Genomic DNA, 16,493 nt, shown 5'->3' on the forward strand with positions numbered 1-16,493 from the left:
ATGGGTGATTTTCTCCTCCCTGGTGGAGAGCTGTGCACAGCATACATACAGCCTGATAAATTCCACTTTTCCCAGCACACAGAGAGATGGCTGTGATTCCTAAGGAGACAATAATGTGCCCATTGTTACCAACTCCGGCCAAAGAATTCCCCATGGGGAGTTGCATCACTAAGGAGAGTGATCACCATCACCACCCTGGGGAGGAGGTTCTGGACACAGTACCCAACCCACTGCTCCTGGGGAATTCTCTCTCCTTGCAGCACTTTTAGGAGCCAGCACACAAAGAAAGTGGCCAGACTCTGCTCCAAGGTGTTGGATTTACACTGTGTGTACTACCTGCATGAAGCCCCCAGTCTCTGTCCCACAAAAACAGCTCAGGCTGGGAAGCCATGAGCTCCCCCTCTGAGCCAGATGTGCCATCAGGATCAGGAGCAATGAGCCCTGACTCATGGAACACTCCCAAATACTCCACAGCTGCTCAAACACAGAAACATGTTAAACAGGTTAATTTTCTCAGATGAGGATATAACCTTCTAGTTATAATATATAATATAACCTATTTATAAATAAGCTTACAATTAGCCTTCTAGGTAGTCCCAAATCCACACAGGATCCTGCAAGGACTGCAGCCCAGAGGAGAGATGCTCACTACCAGGGATCACTGAGTGGCCCAGGACAGGCAGTGCCTGGCACTGACCCAGGCCAAGCCATCCCCTGAAGGCTCTGTGGGGACTCAGAAATCCTGACACATTGGACAAAGGCGATTTTTCCCACACTGACACGGGTTTTCCATTTGCCAGGAGTAAGTGGCTAGCATGAAGTGCTAAAAATAACTTGCTATATTTAGCTGTGCTTTACAAATCTCTTGTGAAGGAATTGACTGGATGTCTCACACTGTCACACATTTACCTCTCCTAATCAGCCCTTCATTGACTGAGTTGTTCATAAGCTGCTGCTTCCCTTTCACAGCCAGTCCAACCCAGAATCCAGGCATTAGAGCATGGCTGTGCTCCCAGTAAAAGGCCATTTCTCAGTATCTCTCCCTGACCTTTTGCTCTGCTAGTTGGTTACCTGCCCTCTGGACCATCGCCTCCACTCGCACATCCCCCTCCCACTCTCCACAATTTCTGTTTCCTGTCCTAAACTTCAATCTTTTATTATGAATTATTCTCCTTGCCCAGCCAGCCTTGTGGGAAGTGCCCAAACGAGCTTGACAGGCTTATTTTCTTATTTACTGTTAAATTAAATACCCAAGGAGCCAGACAGCAAGGGTTCACACTCATCACACAATTCTCACGCCTGCTTTATCTCCCTCATTGCCTGAAGGAAACCGGCTCTGCAGAACCTGCCATGCTCCAGATGAGCTGGCAAAGGTTATGAGGCTGCACCTCAAAGCTCAAGGCAGTTAAACACACACAGGGGCTCTTTCCTGCATGCCTGGAGCACAAGGAGATCATGGATCTCATCACCAATAGCTTGGAAGTTTGGCAACATATCGGCCCAAAACCCCAACCAAAACACAAAGCAACCAAGCAAGACTGGAAGCACAACAAAGTTTTGGGGTATATTGGTCTGTTTTGGGGAAAACTGGGAGGGAGTGATGTGAGATATAGCTTCTGGGAGAAGGATGCACTCTCACCCTCCCTGGGGTTAAATTATTCAGCATCTTCTTCCCAAGACCTCCATAGTGACAGATCCATTGATCAGGAAGAGAATCATGCAGCAGATGATGCCTTCAGAATTTCAAAGCAAAGACATGGGGCACACCATTCTCCCAGTGACACTCACTGGCTTGTACTGCTTTCCTAGAGAGCACCACTTCTGTACATTTAATATTTTTATAAGGGACAGTGTGCTGGATGAATTTTTTTCAGTGATTTGTGCTTCTGCAACACAAGGGCAGCACAGGATGCTGCAGCACAGCCTCCTGCCTGGCCCAGCTCAGCCAGGGCACCTCTGCTCTCCCCACCGCAGCAAAATTCCTGCTGGCATCAGCACCTCCCTTAGTGCTCCTCAGGATGAGCCACGGGTAAAATTGCACTGAGCCATGGGTAAAGCTGCACTTTGGAAGCCTGAACTTCTCAGAGATTAGTTTTTTCCCTTTTGCCATTTTGCTGGCCTTTCAAATCAACCTTGCAGCCCTGCAAAGCTGGAGGAGTTGCTTCAGCAAAACTGGGAAGAGACACAGGGCAGCCCGCCCAGAACACGTGGCCAACCGAAATGGAAGTTAAGAAAAGATGAGCTGCCTTAGAAATCAGCAAAAGTGGTGAAATGCACAGTAAGAAATAATGCAACTCCTGGGGTTGCAGAGGCAGAGAAGAGTCACAAAACACCGTCACAGTTCTTGGTTCATCACAGACCAAGCCCAAGCACAAGGCTGGTGCTGCCACACCTGCAGGAATTTCAGGCCAGCTGGTGTCCCAATCCAGTGTCAGCACAGCAGGGATTGCTCAGCACTGCCCTGGGGCACAATTAACCCGGGTGCAGGAGGGACAGCCCAGCTGGGGGACAGTGCCCAGCTCCATGGGCACCAGAGCTGCTGCTGGAAGTGGTGGCAGCTCCTGAGCTGGGCAGTCAGCAGCTCCCAAACCCTGCATGGGAGGCTCCAAGGGTGGCAGCATCCTCAGCTTTCCTGAGAACTCCCAGCACAGAGGCTGCTGGGTGCAGCAGGGATGGCCAGGTGAGAGCTGGGTGGGGATGGTGCTGCCAGGTGAGTGCTGGGGATGGCAGGGCCAGGTGAACTGTGGCTGAGGGTGACACTTTGGGGCTGGAAGCCAAGCAGGCAGCCAGCTGGAAGCAGGGTGAGGCTGGCAGGTGGCTCTGGCTGCTGCACCTATTTATACACCTCATGTGGGACATCACTGTCTCATAGAAGGCAGTCACTACCTTCAGAGTGCCAGCCTGGGGACAGGTCCTCGGGCTGGGGAATGAAGAACAGGCTCTTTGAAAGATAAAAATAAAAATACATGAAGCTGAGCCACGGAAAACAAATGGATTTTGCCCTCCCTTGGGAGGAGTGAGCTGTCAGGGAGGGGCAGCAGCCGCTTTCCCAGGGGCATCAGAGAAGCAGCAGGGATCCCTGCAGTGCTCCAGGCTGTCACTATGATATTTTCTGAAAAATCCCTTTGCTAGGATTTTTCTCTTGAGAAGCTTCAGAAGAAAAGAAAAACAATATTTATCTGCTGCTATGGAATGCAACAGGTGCATCTTTGATTGGCTTATGTTGATTGTTTCTAATTAATGGCTAACAACAGCTGGCTCGGGCTCTGAGAGTCATGAGCTTTTGTTATTCATTTTATTCTATTCTTTTATATTCTTTGCTAGCTTTCTAGTGAAATCTTTTCTTCTATTCTTTTAGTATAGTTTTAATATATAATTTTAATATATACATAATTTTATATATATAATTAAATATATTTAATTGTAATATAATATATAGTTTAATATAGAATTTTCTTAATACATATATATTAATATATATCATAAAATAATAAACCAGCCTTTTGAAACATGGAGTCGAGATTCTCGTCTCTTCCCTCGCCCTGGGACCCCTGTGAACACAGCCACACCACCCAGAGCTCCCCGAGCAGGCTCCTGGCACGGAGCTCTGGCTGAGCAGCACACAGGGTGTGCTCCAAATCCGCGGCTCCCGCTGCTGCACAGGCAGGACGGACACGGGGAAAACAAACATGAAAACAACGGACTCTTATCCGGGGCAGAGCAGAGCGATCCCCACGGAGCCGTCTCATGATCCGCATGTCCCTGCAGCCCCCCTTCGCGGGCAGGGCAGGCTCCGGCGGGCGCTCGCTCCAAGCCCCGATGATTTCAGAGTTTCCCTCGATAAGGGCGCAGCGGGGCTGGGCAGGGGCCAGCTGAGTCACACAGCGCAGCCAGGGAGGGAGAGAGCCCTGAGCCACCAGGGCGGCTCAGCAGCGAGCCGGGGCGGGGAGGGACCGCATCCCTCCGGGTCCAGGCTGGGAATGTGCATCCCCCTGCATCCAGATGGGAATGTGCATCCCTCTGGATCCATGCGGGAATGTGCATCCTTCCGGATCAGGCTGGGAATGTGCATCCCCCTGGATCCAGATGGGAATGTGCATCCCTCCGGATCCATGTGGGAACGTGCATCCCTCTGGATCCAGATGGGAATGTGCATCCCCCCAGATCCAGGTTGGGAATGTGCATCCCTCCGGATCCAGCTGGGAATGTGCATCCCTCTGGATCCAGGTGGGAGCGTGCATCCCTCTGGATCCAGGTGGGAATGTGCATCCCTCTGGATCCAGGTGGGAGCGTGCATCCCTCCGGATCCATGTGGGAATGTGCATCCCTCTGAATCCAGGCTGGGAATGTGCATCCCTCTGGCTCCAGGTTGGGGGATGATGCCAGCCTGTCCTACACCAGCTGGCACCTCCTGGGAGGCTCCTTGGCACCATCAACCTGACCTGCACACTTAGGGGAGCTTTGCCAAGAGCTACCCCCACTCTGGGCACCTCTGCAAGGACTTGGGGGTCTGGCTTTGTGTTTCCACATCAAAGGGTCCCCCAATGCTCTGCAAGTCACCAGTTCATCCTTGAAGTGTCCACAAGTGTCCAAAAGTGTCCCTTGTTCTCCATTCTCACAGCTGCAAGGTTTAGTAACATTAAAAAATCTATTCTTGTTTTAAACATCCCCAGGCTCTTCAAAATCAGGCTTGGCTGAGGGAACAGGCTAAAAAGGAGCGAGATCAGACCGAGAGAGCAACTGACTTCTGGGCTGTACTTGTATTTATAGATTTTATCTCAGGCTATTCTGCTGCTCTTATCACCACTTGAACAACTCATGACCGCCTGTTCACCTGCACGGAGAATTCAGTGACAGGAAAGGACAAGGGGCACAGACACCGTGTCTGAAAGTGCCCCAGGAGAAAACAGCCTGGCCTGGGATCACTGCTCCCATGCAGCAGCTGTGAGACACAACACAGGCCAGCGTGGACAATGCACAGAACAGAAACAACAAGGTTCCAGAAGCTTTCTCACTCACACGTGTCAGATCTTCAGACAGAAGCTTTATGTGTTTGGAACACTCATTTAATGCTGAGTAAGGAAAAATAACTGCTGCCTCCTGAACTTCTCCAGCAGTTCCAAAGCTGCTGCATTTTGGTGCTCAGTATCTGTAAATAGTGCTGACTGCTCACCATTTTTTTTCTACTAACTCACAGTTCTCCAAACCTGTGTTCCTGCCAGGCAGAGCCTCACAGCAGCACCTGCCCCTCTGTCCCTGGAGAATGGCCCAAGCTGGCACTGCAGGCTCTCCCTGCAGCCCAGATCCATGGCTGGGCAGCCAGGGATCAGTGCCAGAGCCAGGATGCAGCATGGCCAGGATGTGCCACAGGTGTCTGGCAGAACACAGCACTGTCACCCCACAGAGCCAGGCTGGCACCCAGCAGGACAGAAAAGCCTGGGGGCAAGCATGGGATGCCACATCTATAGTTATCAATGTGCCACCAACAGCATTAGGAATAAAATATTCCAACAATACCTCAAGGAAAAAGCCAGAAAAGTTGAGTCCTCATACAGTGACTCAAGAGGAAACTCTTAGGTCAGCAGCAGTGCTGCTGTGAGCCGTGGGCTGTGAGACACACAGAACATGGATAACACCCACATCCTCCCAGGGAAGGAGCCAGAAAAGCCAGCAGAAGATGGATGAAAAGCTCCCTGCATGCCTCATGTGCAGCACAAGGAAAAATATCCTTAAACACATGAAAATGATTTTGCCTTTTGTCCTGGCCCCTTGTGCTGCTCTAGGCAGGCGAGTGCTTGGGAAGCATATCTGGGCTGGAAAAAGCCATCACAAAATATTGCACATTGGTTTGTTTAAGCTGGAATAAAGCTGGCCCAGAGCCCTCCCACCAGCCCCTGAGCTGGCAGGGACAGGGCAGGCTTGGTGCTGCGTCCAGCCACCCCTGCCCTGGGCTTCCTAAAACAAACCCAAGCCTGGGCACACCTGGGCATGGATGGAGCAGCTGGAACCAGCAGGAGCCAGGGGGGAGGCTCAGGAGCTCAGGACTGCAGCAGGGAGGGAGCAAGGGACAAGGAGCCAGGCCTGGGGACATCACGGCATAGCCAAACCATCCTCAGCCACGGGTAAAGCAAACCAGCAGGGACAACCTGTCCAGCCGGAGAGCTGCTCCAGGGGGAGCAAACCCCAGCAAACACCTCCCTGAGCCCCAGAACAGGGAGTGGGATCTGGTAGAGCCTGTGCTGGCCCCTCACCGCTCCTGCCTGCACTGAGGATCAGCTCTGGTGCTGGGGGTGAGTTGGCTTTTGGGAGGGTTTTTGTTCTTTTTTTTCTGTTATTGTGTTTTAGTGTCTGGTTAAAGCCTGTCTGGTTTAGATTTGCACCAACTGGGGCCCCAGTGCTGTGCTCAGAGCTGGGAGCCCAGGAGCAGGAGCTGCTCCATCAGCAGCTGCAGAGATGCCCTGTGCCCAGCTGAGCTGAGGGTGCTGCAGAGATGCCCTGTGCCCAGCTGAGCTGAGGATGCTGCAGAGGCTCCAGGGAGAGCTGGGCTCTGGCTATGGGTGTGATTTAAGACAAAGCTGGGAAGTCAGGAGACAATTTGACAAGTTACCAGCTCTAACTGGTGCCCTTACTGGCTGAAATCCCCACTGGGGATGGGGAAGACCAGCAAGGAGCCAAGAAGGGATCACATTATTGCTGGAGGAGAGTGATGTGTTTTCCAGCAGGTCATTTCCCCCTGCTCCTCACTGTCTCATGGCTCAGCTGTCCTTGTGGGACAGGTCATTGTCACTGCAGCTGTGCCTCCCAGCAAAGCTGATGCTTGCCTGGAGAGCTGCAGCCTCCCCTGTGTGGGATAGGCTCGTTCCTCTTCCCCATTTTCGAGAGGAGCTTTAGAGTTGTTTGGACAGTCCCCAGGATCTGGCTGTGACATGCTGCAGGAACAGATTCCATTGCCCCACAGCCTTCCCATGAACCAGGACATGGGGCTCTGGGCAGACAGGTCACTCTGGGTGCCTTCAATCCCATTAAAATAACCTGTTCCAATGCTTCAGTCCCATTAAAATAACCTGTTCTAATGGTTCAGTCCCATTACAATAACCTGTTCCAATGCCACGCTGCTTCCCACACACCACAGCATCAAACCCCCAGGCACCACATCCAACAAGAGCACAGAAACCTGTCCAGAACAGGTCTGCCATGCTGGGGGACATAGGAATTCCCTGAGGGGACACGTCAGTTCCCACACACAGCACTGCAGGCCTGCAGGGGTGATGATGATGATGATGGAGGGACCTTCCCTGGGTGTCCAAGGAACCCCATTCATGGGGAAAAACTTACACAGTCCCTACACATTCTTTGTCACTCCATCCTTCAGGATGAAGTGCTCAGAGTACCTGGGGAGGCTGGGAAGTGCCAGCACAGTCCCAGGCACTCTGCAGAGCTCCAGGCTGGACAGAAATCAAGTGCAAAACCACAAACACAACATTTGCATGAGAGCTCACAGCTCTTCAAGCTTCAAAGGACAATTTTCACCATCACAGCACTCACAGGTACTAATGAGAAAAGCCTCCATCTGACATTTCTCCAGCTCCATTTGATATTTAATTGGGAGAGAAGATCAAAGACCAGGGGAAATAGGTGGTTTTGCTTTATCATACACACAGCTGAGCACAGTGAGCAGGAGAGATTAAAGCACAGAAATAAACTGCAGTACAGCAGCCATTCTTACAGCCACAGTGATGCCAGGGAGCCACAACTGCTGACACCCCTGTGGCCTGGAGCACGTGCCCTGAGCAAGCTCCTATGTCCCACCATGGCCATGGAGAGCTCTGGGAATGGACAAGCTGCTGCTGGAGCTGAATCCCCAATGCCCACAGCAGGTCCTGATCCTGGCCAGCCCAAGGGGATGGGACAGACACCTCCCAGAACTCCTCCCTGCCTGACCAGGGACAGGCCATGGTCTCAGCAGTGCCAGTACAATCTGTGGGACCAGCATTGTCACTTGGCACTGCCAGTGACTCTCCATACTGCTGGCACAGAAAACAAGGGATGCAGCCAACTTTACAGCAAAAATAATTTCCATTTCTGACTGAAAGCATTATTTTCTATTATTGGCTTTCACACCCAAGACTGTTACAAATGAACAATATTATTCCCTGCTTTAGTCAGTTTAATTCCCCACTTGGCAATACTGAATTTTGTCCCCTTGTGGTGTCCTGTGTATTTGTGACTACTCAGCAATACTGAATTTTGTCCCCTTGTGGTGTCCTGTGTATTTGTGACTACTCAGCTGCTGGGGGGTGTCAGTACCACACTCAAAGGCAGCACTGGTGGGGCTGTGGCTGCAGGATGACCCTCCCCAGGACATGGTGGGCTGCAGGCCCCTGGAAGAACTTCACCCCTGGAATTTTATTTGCTCCAGCTGGTGACACAGTTGGGTGGAGGGAATGGAACCAGTTTCCCTTAATCCATAAAAGATCAAATGAATTTAAAACCCCCTAAAGACCCCTCTCATTCAGGTAACCTGGTCTTGAACACTTCCAGGGATGGGACAGCCACAGCTTGTGTAGGTAACCTCTGCCAGGGCTCACAGGGAAGAATTTCTCCCCATTATCCCATTAATTCTGCTCTCTTTCAGTGTGAAGCCATTCCCCATTGTCCTGTCATTCCATCCCTTGTCCAAAGTCCCTCCCTGCCTTTCTTGCAGGGCCCTTCAGGTACTTCACCCTCTCTCCACATTGGATCTCACTCTCCTGATGGCACCACCACCACTTTTGCTGAGGGCACCTCATTCCCACCCTGTCAGGGGGCACAGAGGGACTGTCAGCCATGGCTGTCCCACTGGGATCTGCCAGCTGGCCCTGGTGAGGCCATGCCCAGTGAGTACCCCACATACCCACAGCTCCACATGGATAGGATTCAGAAATATATCTATTTTTTTAAGTTATTTATTAACAAAACACAGGGAGCTGATGGAAGCCCAGGCAGGATTTGCCCCAGCACCTCCCTGGCAGCTTGCTGGATCAGCTACAAAAACACCCCACAGCATTTCAGGCAAGAAATCCTCATCCCTGGGGGTTCTCAGTGCTGTCTGGGTGTGCTCTGCTCTCTTCTGCTTCTGCCCTTCCTCCCTGGGCCGGGTCTGCTGACCCAGCGAAATCCCTCACATCCCTGTGCACTACAAACACTGAAAAGGGAAATGGTTTTGAACAAAGTGATGAAGAAAAGCATTTCCACTAGCAAGCGTGTTTGTTTTAATCCCTCTGATTTCCATTTTGCTGGGGGTTTTTCTTTGCCCTGGACTGTGCAGAGATTTGAGTTTTTGTACCCACGTTAGGTCTCACAGCCCCGTGACATCGGCAGTTTCAGTCACACCAGCTTTTGTCTCTGTTGCTTCCAGATGGGCAAACACGGGCTATTCCAGCCACAGCCTCGATAACAAGGAAGCTCTGAATTATTCTGAACAAAAGGGCAGCAGCTAAACCTATTAACACCAACTGAAACCAACCAGCTGGCAGCAAAACCGCGTGTGACCAGCGTGGATTGTCTGTGTCCCTGCACTGCCCCCATGGATGCTCTGCTGGCCTGGATAACAGCATGGACAACAGCAGAGAATCATGGAATCATCTGGATTGGAAAATTTTAGATCATGGAGGCCAGGGAGACGACACAGGGAAGGTGTGTATGAAGGTGGATCCAGCTGTGGGTAAGGAAAACAAACCTAAGCAGTCAGAAGGACAGTGTCAAACACGTGGGACTCGGCGGTTTCAGGTGACACAACCTGGCCCAGGCGCTCTGCTGATCTGTCAGCACTTCTGAACAGGCGACTCCCGCAAAGTCAACACTGAGATCGGCATTCATTGGGAAAAATGCTCACCGCGGTTTGCAGGATGACAGAACGCCGACAACAATGGGAGGATTTCCAGCAGGGCCCCTCTCACTCACGGGGGTCCCGCAGGGTGTCGGGATGGCCGGGACGGACCCGCCCCGCTCCCCCCGCTCCGGGGATGCGGGATAACGGAGCAGCTTCCCCGAGCGGGGATCACCGGCCCCAAACCAGCACATCCATGGCAAGGCTCGGCGGTGCCAGCCCAGCGGGACGGGGGATCCGGCCCGGCCCGGCCCTGCCTGGGGACAGCGGCGGTGGCCCCAGGGATGGCACTGCGGGGACAGGGACACGCCGGGGATGGGAAGGGAAGGGCAGCCCTGCCCGGAGCGCTGCAGGGCACGGCCCAAAGGAGCTCCAGCCGGAGCTGCGGGCGCTGCCCGGGGAACGGGACACCCCGAGCCCTGCCCCGACCCCCGCCCCTCCCGCTCACCGCGGATGGCGGCGATGAGCGCGTTGCCGTCCTTGATCACCTCCTTGATGAACTTGTTGGTGCGCTCCAGCTCCTGCTCGTAGCACTTGAGGCGCTCTCGGAAGTCGGGGCTGTCCAGGTAGCAGTCGCTGAACTCCAGCGGCGGGTGCCCCATGGCCGCGCCTCGGCCCGGCTCCGCCGCGCTGCGCCTACCGAGCGCTGCCGCTGCCGCCGCCCCGGGCGCCCCGCGCCGCCGGCATCCCGCGGGCCCGCCCCGCCCGCCGGCCCCGCCCGCCGCTCCCCGCCCGCTCCCGCTGCCGCGCCTCGCCCGAGCGACCCCCGCCCGCCCGCCGAGCTTCCGGCCGCGCCGCTGCCGCCGGGAGGTGTAGTCCGGGATGAGAGGCCGCCCACCCGCCTAGCCTGGCCCGGCCCGGCACGGTTCGGTTCGGTTCGGGCGCTCCGGGCCGGGCGCTGCCGCCGCCCCCCGGCCGCTCCCAGCGCGCCCCCTGCCGGCGGGGCGGGGCCGGTGCCGCCTGCACGCGTTGCCATGGACGCCCCGGCGGCGGCGCGTGACGCAGCGGCTCGCGGTGATGACGTCAAAGTGGCCTCCACGTCGCCCGGGCGGCCAAGATGGCGGCGGCGGAGGGGAGCGGGGCCGGGGGGACCCTGGTGAGGGCGGCCGGGGGAGCCGCGGGGAGCCGCGGGAGGGGAACCGGGGAGGCCGGACTGAGGGCAGGTCGGGGGCGTTCGGGCCCCCCTCTGTCCCTGAGCAGGGCCGGGCAGCCGGTCAGGTGCTGGGCAAAGGCGCAGCGGGGTCTGGAGGCCCGGGCGGGCGGCGGCTCGTCCGGAGGGCGGGGATGGGGGCGAGGAAGGCGACAGGGAAGGAAGACAGGAAAGGGGACAGGGTCGGTGCAGGGCCGGGGGCTGCCGGCCTCCGCCGTGCCCTCCGTGCCCCGCCTGCCCAGCGCCTCCCGCAGAACCGGTCGGGCCGTGCCCTGTTTGCCTTCGCCTCCGGGCACCCCCGAGCTTTGCTCGCCCGCGGGCGGGGAGAGCTTCAGCCCTGTTAAACTGGTCCCTGAGCAGCCTCGGTGTGTGCCCGGGCCGGGGGTGTCCGTGTTAATGCCAAATGTTAATGTTAATGTTAAGTGTGGGTACTCGGGGGTGGTGCGGCTGTGCAGCCCTCAGGCATCACCTCCCTTCAAACACGGCTTTTTATTTATTTATTTCAGTTACTGCCGGAGCAGAGCACAGAGGGGGTGGGCTCTGGAGGTGGCAGCGGACAGGCTCACACACACCTGCTCAGCTCTTCTGTCACTGCTCACATCGGGCAGGGACAGCCTGGCCCTGCTGCAGAACCTTTTCTTTGTTGTATCCCTGAATTCTGAGCAGCTCTGTCCATCCCCAACCCATCTGAAGTGCACACGAGCATGTTTGTGTTTGTTCCTAAAGGTTTGTGCCCATTCAGTTCCCAGGTCTGGCAGATGTGTCCATATCCCAGGACATTCCAGTGGAAGGGGAGATCACTGTCCCTGTGGGATCTCACTCTCCTGATGAGGATTTCTCCACACTGGATGAGCCAGTCAAGGACACAATTGTGAGTCTGAGCCCGTGGCTGGGGTAAAACTCAGGTTTTCTGGAGGTTTTGGCAGCTGTTGTGCAACATCTGTGTTTTTGCACAGCTCTGTACTTCAGTGGGGATTGTTTTAGAGCTCATCACATAAAACAAATTTCTGTGGGTCAGAAAGTGTCTGAATTGTGGCCCAAAGTTTCTCTGTGATCCTGAAATCAATGTGAGGGCAGAGACCTCAGTGGGAGCTTGTGAGAAACTCTTCTGACTGAAGGTGTTTTTCATTTATTCTTTTTTCCTAGAGGAGCAAACAAATTGTTGGTTATATTCTGGTGTTATTAAAAGCTACAGTGTTGTGGTTGTTAAAGAAAAGGATGTGATGCTGTGGTTGTTAAGGAGTGCAGGAAAAGCAGTCATTGTTTGTTGCAGAGGGTGCTACGGAACTTGTTGGGTTGGATCCTCTCCTGATTTAAACATGAACATTCATGTTCCTTTACTTGTGTCTCTTTGCTTTAGCTGGGAGCTGTAATTTTTGTGAGTGGATAAATGAAAGTGTTTTGTGTTTGTTTCAGATGAGGGACCTGAAGGCTGTTGGGAAGAAGTTTGTCCATGTCATGTATCCCAGGAAGAGCAGTGCCCTCCTCAGGGACTGTACGTGCAGGGGATGGGGGTTCAGGGGGGCTGAGCACCCTGAGCAGCAGAGCTGGCACCTGGGGTGTCCCCAGGGCTCTGGGGCAGGGTGGGTGCAACTGGCAGCTGCAGCAGCTGCTGGGTCTTGAGTGGATTGTGTTATAGATCATGGGGTAAGGTGCTGGATAAGAGAATTGTAAAGCAGTGAGATGTGGCAAATGGCACCTTGGGAGTTGGGCAAGGGGCTGTATCACTCCCAGGAGAGTGTAACTGAGATGGTTCTGTGACTTTTGTGATGTGTTTTCTGTCTCCCTGCAGGGGATCTGTGGGGCCCATTGGTGCTCTGTGTCTCCCTGGCTCTGTGAGTATTCCGGGGGAATTTGGGGTTTTGTAGCCTGATGCATGAGCGAAATGAGATGTTAAAAATTACTCATTAATGGGTTAAGATCAGTTTCATCTGATCCCTCTCTGTCTTGTGCAAGCACTGCATTGTTGGGTTCTCTGATAAAATGTGTTTGTGACACTTCAAGCCCATTAGCACCTCCTGTCCCTAAATTTAGGATTTAGGGATGAACTCTTCCTGGTCCCCTGACCTAGGAATGGTTTTACTGAAGGTGTCTCAAGTTATCCTGGTCAGCTGTAGTGCCTGCATCCTGTAGTTATTTCAGGGCTTCTCTGAGGCTGCTTTGTTCAATCACACACTATTCTGCTGCCTTGAGAGGTACCAAAACTTTGGTACTTTAATTTCCATCTCAGAAGGGAATCAAGCCTGTTGTCCATGGCTTGATTCCCTTCTGAATGCTTTCACAGCCCTCAAAACAGGGAAACAAATGGACTGAAATCACCTCAGTTGAGCCACAACCATTTTCCTTTCCTATGCAAAACTGAGGATATGACGAAAATATAAAATGAAGGAAAAACTGTGGGCCTGCTCCATTCTGGGAAAACTCCATCTGTGTGTTCCCCAGTGCAGCTGTTTCTCCCTGTTCCCCACTCCAGGATGCTGCAGGGTGGCTCTGCAGACAGCAAGGATGATGGAGGGCCCCAGTTTGCCGAGGTCTTTGTCATCATCTGGTTCGGGGCCGTCGTCATCACGCTCAACTCGAAGCTCCTGGGAGGCACCATGTGAGTGTGGGTTTGTTCTGTAGAGCTTCTCTGTGCACAGAGCTCTGCCCTCACTGCTGTTTCCCTGATGCTGTCTCCCTGTGCAGCTCCTTCTTCCAGAGCCTGTGTGTGCTGGGGTACTGTGTGATGCCTCTGACCGTGGCCATGCTGGTGTGCAGGCTGGTGCTGCTGGCGGGCGCGGGCACCGTCAGCTTCATCATCCGCCTCATCGTGGTGGGGGCCATGTTCGCCTGGTCCACCCTGGGTGAGTCCTCCCTGACCCTGGGCAGCTTGATCTGGGCATTTCCTGAGGCAGAACCAAAGGGTGATCTAGGCTGAAGTGGCCCTAGGCTGCTGAAGGGCTGTGGAAATAGTTCTTCCAATCTGAAGCTGAAGGGTTGTAGAAATAGTTCTTTTAATCTGAAGCTGAAGGGCTTTAGAAATAGTTCTTCCAATCCTTGAGCTGACAGAGGTTCAGCCTCTGTCTCTGCTCCTGGTGGTTTCCATGGTCATATGCAAACTGCCTTGGGCAGCAGGATGATGATTTAGTATTAAACTCTGTGAGACTGTTTGGTGGTTTATTCTATGATTAAGTTATAAGTACTATTATAAAATGCTGATTTTATAGAGATACATTTGTATGATTTCTTCTGTAAGTCTGGCTCTCGTTGTACAGTGTTAATTAGTATTTATGGCCAGGCTGGTTGGGGCTTGGAGCAACCTGGGCTAGTGGAAGATGTCCCCTGGAAGGTGTGGCAGGGGGTGGAACTGGATATCCCTTCCAAGCCAAACCATGCTGTGATTCCATGATTCTATGACTGTGTCATTCTGTATGATAAACGAAGTTGTGCTTGGTGATTACAGCCCATTGCTTTGAGCAGTGGTTTGATTTTCAGCACAAGTGCAGTGCAGATCCTGGCTGTGAGGGGGCTGTGAGGGTTGTGCTGCTTGTGCTTCACAGGTTTTGTGTCTCTGCAGCATCCACGGCGTTCCTGGCAGACAGCCAGCCCCCCAACCGCAAGGCCCTGGTCGTGTACCCCATCTTCCTCTTCTACTTTGTCATCAGCTGGATGATCCTGACCTTCACCCCGCAGTGAGCACCATCCCAAGGGGCTGCTACACTGACTGGACTTTCTCATGGACGCTGCAGTGAATCCTTGGCTTTATCTCCTTCTAATTTATATATAGGGATACTGTAAAAAGGCAGGTTGTGGGATAAAGCCAGAGGGCTGCAAAAAGTGCTCATTTGTGTGTCACTCTTTGTGAAAGATGCTGAGGTCCAACTGCTGAGGGGTTTATTTAGCCCTGTTCTCTACTGGTGTTAAATAAACAATGCCCACTGGGACAGGGATTGCTCCATCTGAGGAGAAAGTGGGAAATCCTGGATTTTCAAGCTGCTGGGAGATGAAGATTTTGCACGAGTTGGCAGATATCCTGCCCGTGCTTGGATTCTCACTGAAGATAAAAATGCCTTATCAAACCATAGAACTTCACTGCAATGATGTGTGGAGAGGAAAGAGATGTGTCTGACTCTTTTTCATTCCCTTCTAGAGTGGTGGGATGTGCACCAGCCATTGTGGGACTGGGGCTTTCCCAGGAAAGGAGAGTTCAGTCAAAACTCAGTTTTGCAGGGAATGGAGCTGGTGGCAGGGAGTTGCTTTTGCCCATATCCAAATGTTGTGTGTGTCCATCCCTTCATGTGGCAGGAGAGAAGGTTCCAGCTTGGTGCCTTCAGCACTGCCTCTGTGAGGGGACTGTGGGCTCACTGCAAGCTGCAGACCTGTGACCAGAGGGAACAAAGCTCAGAGTCCTGCAGAAATGCTGAGACTGCTTTGTAGCAAAGTCTGGGCTCTCACGCTGCATTTGGGAAGTGAAAATTCCTTGGGAAGTACCATGAATGTGTATCTATGATAAAAACAAAAAGTTCTGTGCACAAAGTTGAGGTTTTGCTGCACAGGCTGTTAGGGTCATAAAAACCCTACCAGGGCTTGGGCCCCAAAGTGTTAAAACAGCTTGAAGGAAGGGAAATAAATGGTACTGGAGGTGTTGGTGCTCTGAAGCAGGATGTGAATTCTGCTCTCACCTGCCTCTGTGTGACTGTTCCTTTGGTTGTTCATGGGGACAGCAAAGAAATGTGTGCAAATGTGCATTTTGTTCCCTTGTACTTCCCAGGAGATGTCAGACACTGTTCTGTGGGTTGTTCTGTGGGGTTTTAATTTTGCTTAATACTTTAATAAAAGGGAGGGGGCTCCACCAGTCGCTGCAGGTTCATTGTGTACCTCTCCTGGGTACAAGTGTGCAAGAGTCAGGTGCATTTTGGCACAGACACTGGGAGCTGGGACTTGCTTTTGGAAACTACAGAAATGATTCCTGTTGTCTGTTGTTCTCATTCAGCAATCCATGAAATATCTGGGGTGAAAAAGCTGCTGTAAAATGTCCTTTTTCCTACATTTGTGCAGACAGACTGAAACTGAGGTCTGTGGGTTCTGCTGAGGTGTGAATGTGCCTAATTTCTACTTCTTTGTGCAAGAGCTGTCTGTGCTGTAAACACTGGCAGTGGGTGGGAGCTGGGATGGAAATTGCTGAATTTCACATTAAAAGTGCATTTTTGCATTAGTGGATAATGAGCTGCTGTGTGTGGCAGGGCCTGCCTGTGGCACCAAGGGGCTGGAGGGGAGCTGTGGTGGTTGGCAGACATGGGAACCATGGAAAGGGGAATTTTTAAGCTTCCATTAAATTATTACTGGTATGGAATGTGGTTTTTCTTAAAAAGTGTACAGTTTTTCCTTCAATTAAATGTTAGTTCAGCATTTGAAGCTGAAAAGAAATATTCAAGGGAAATGGATGGTAATGCTGTTGATGGCTATGGTGGGATTCCTTGAGCCAAATCTTTCTGT

General features: G+C 52.8%; 2 protein-coding genes across 3 annotated transcripts in view; one reads left to right on the top strand and one right to left on the bottom strand.

Annotated features, from left to right (window-relative positions):
* OPHN1 (oligophrenin 1) overlaps positions 1 to 10,532 on the bottom strand; it is a 51,205-nt gene extending 40,673 nt beyond the window's left edge. Inside the window, exon 1 of one of the 2 annotated variants that reach the window (XM_064712641.1) lies at positions 10,317 to 10,532. In XM_064712641.1, coding sequence (XP_064568711.1) covers positions 10,317 to 10,470 — 154 coding nt within the window. In that variant the 5' untranslated portion in view covers positions 10,471 to 10,532. The remainder of the gene's footprint in view (positions 1 to 10,316) is intronic. The other variant, XM_064712640.1, reaches the window with a different exon arrangement.
* Positions 10,533 to 10,896: 364 nt separating this feature from the next.
* Positions 10,897 to 16,350, top strand: YIPF6 (Yip1 domain family member 6). The gene is made up of 7 exons (XM_064712642.1): positions 10,897 to 10,964; positions 11,761 to 11,889; positions 12,435 to 12,513; positions 12,811 to 12,853; positions 13,492 to 13,617; positions 13,704 to 13,861; positions 14,575 to 16,350. The coding sequence occupies exons 1-7, from the start codon at positions 10,926 to 10,928 to the stop codon at positions 14,691 to 14,693; spliced, it is 693 nt and encodes a 230-aa protein (XP_064568712.1). The 5' UTR covers positions 10,897 to 10,925; the 3' UTR covers positions 14,694 to 16,350.
* The last annotated feature ends 143 nt before the right edge of the window (positions 16,351 to 16,493 follow it).

The sequence above is a fragment of the Zonotrichia leucophrys genome, chromosome 4A (assembly GCF_028769735.1).
Source record: "Zonotrichia leucophrys gambelii isolate GWCS_2022_RI chromosome 4A, RI_Zleu_2.0, whole genome shotgun sequence".
NCBI lineage: Eukaryota > Metazoa > Chordata > Aves > Passeriformes > Passerellidae > Zonotrichia > Zonotrichia leucophrys.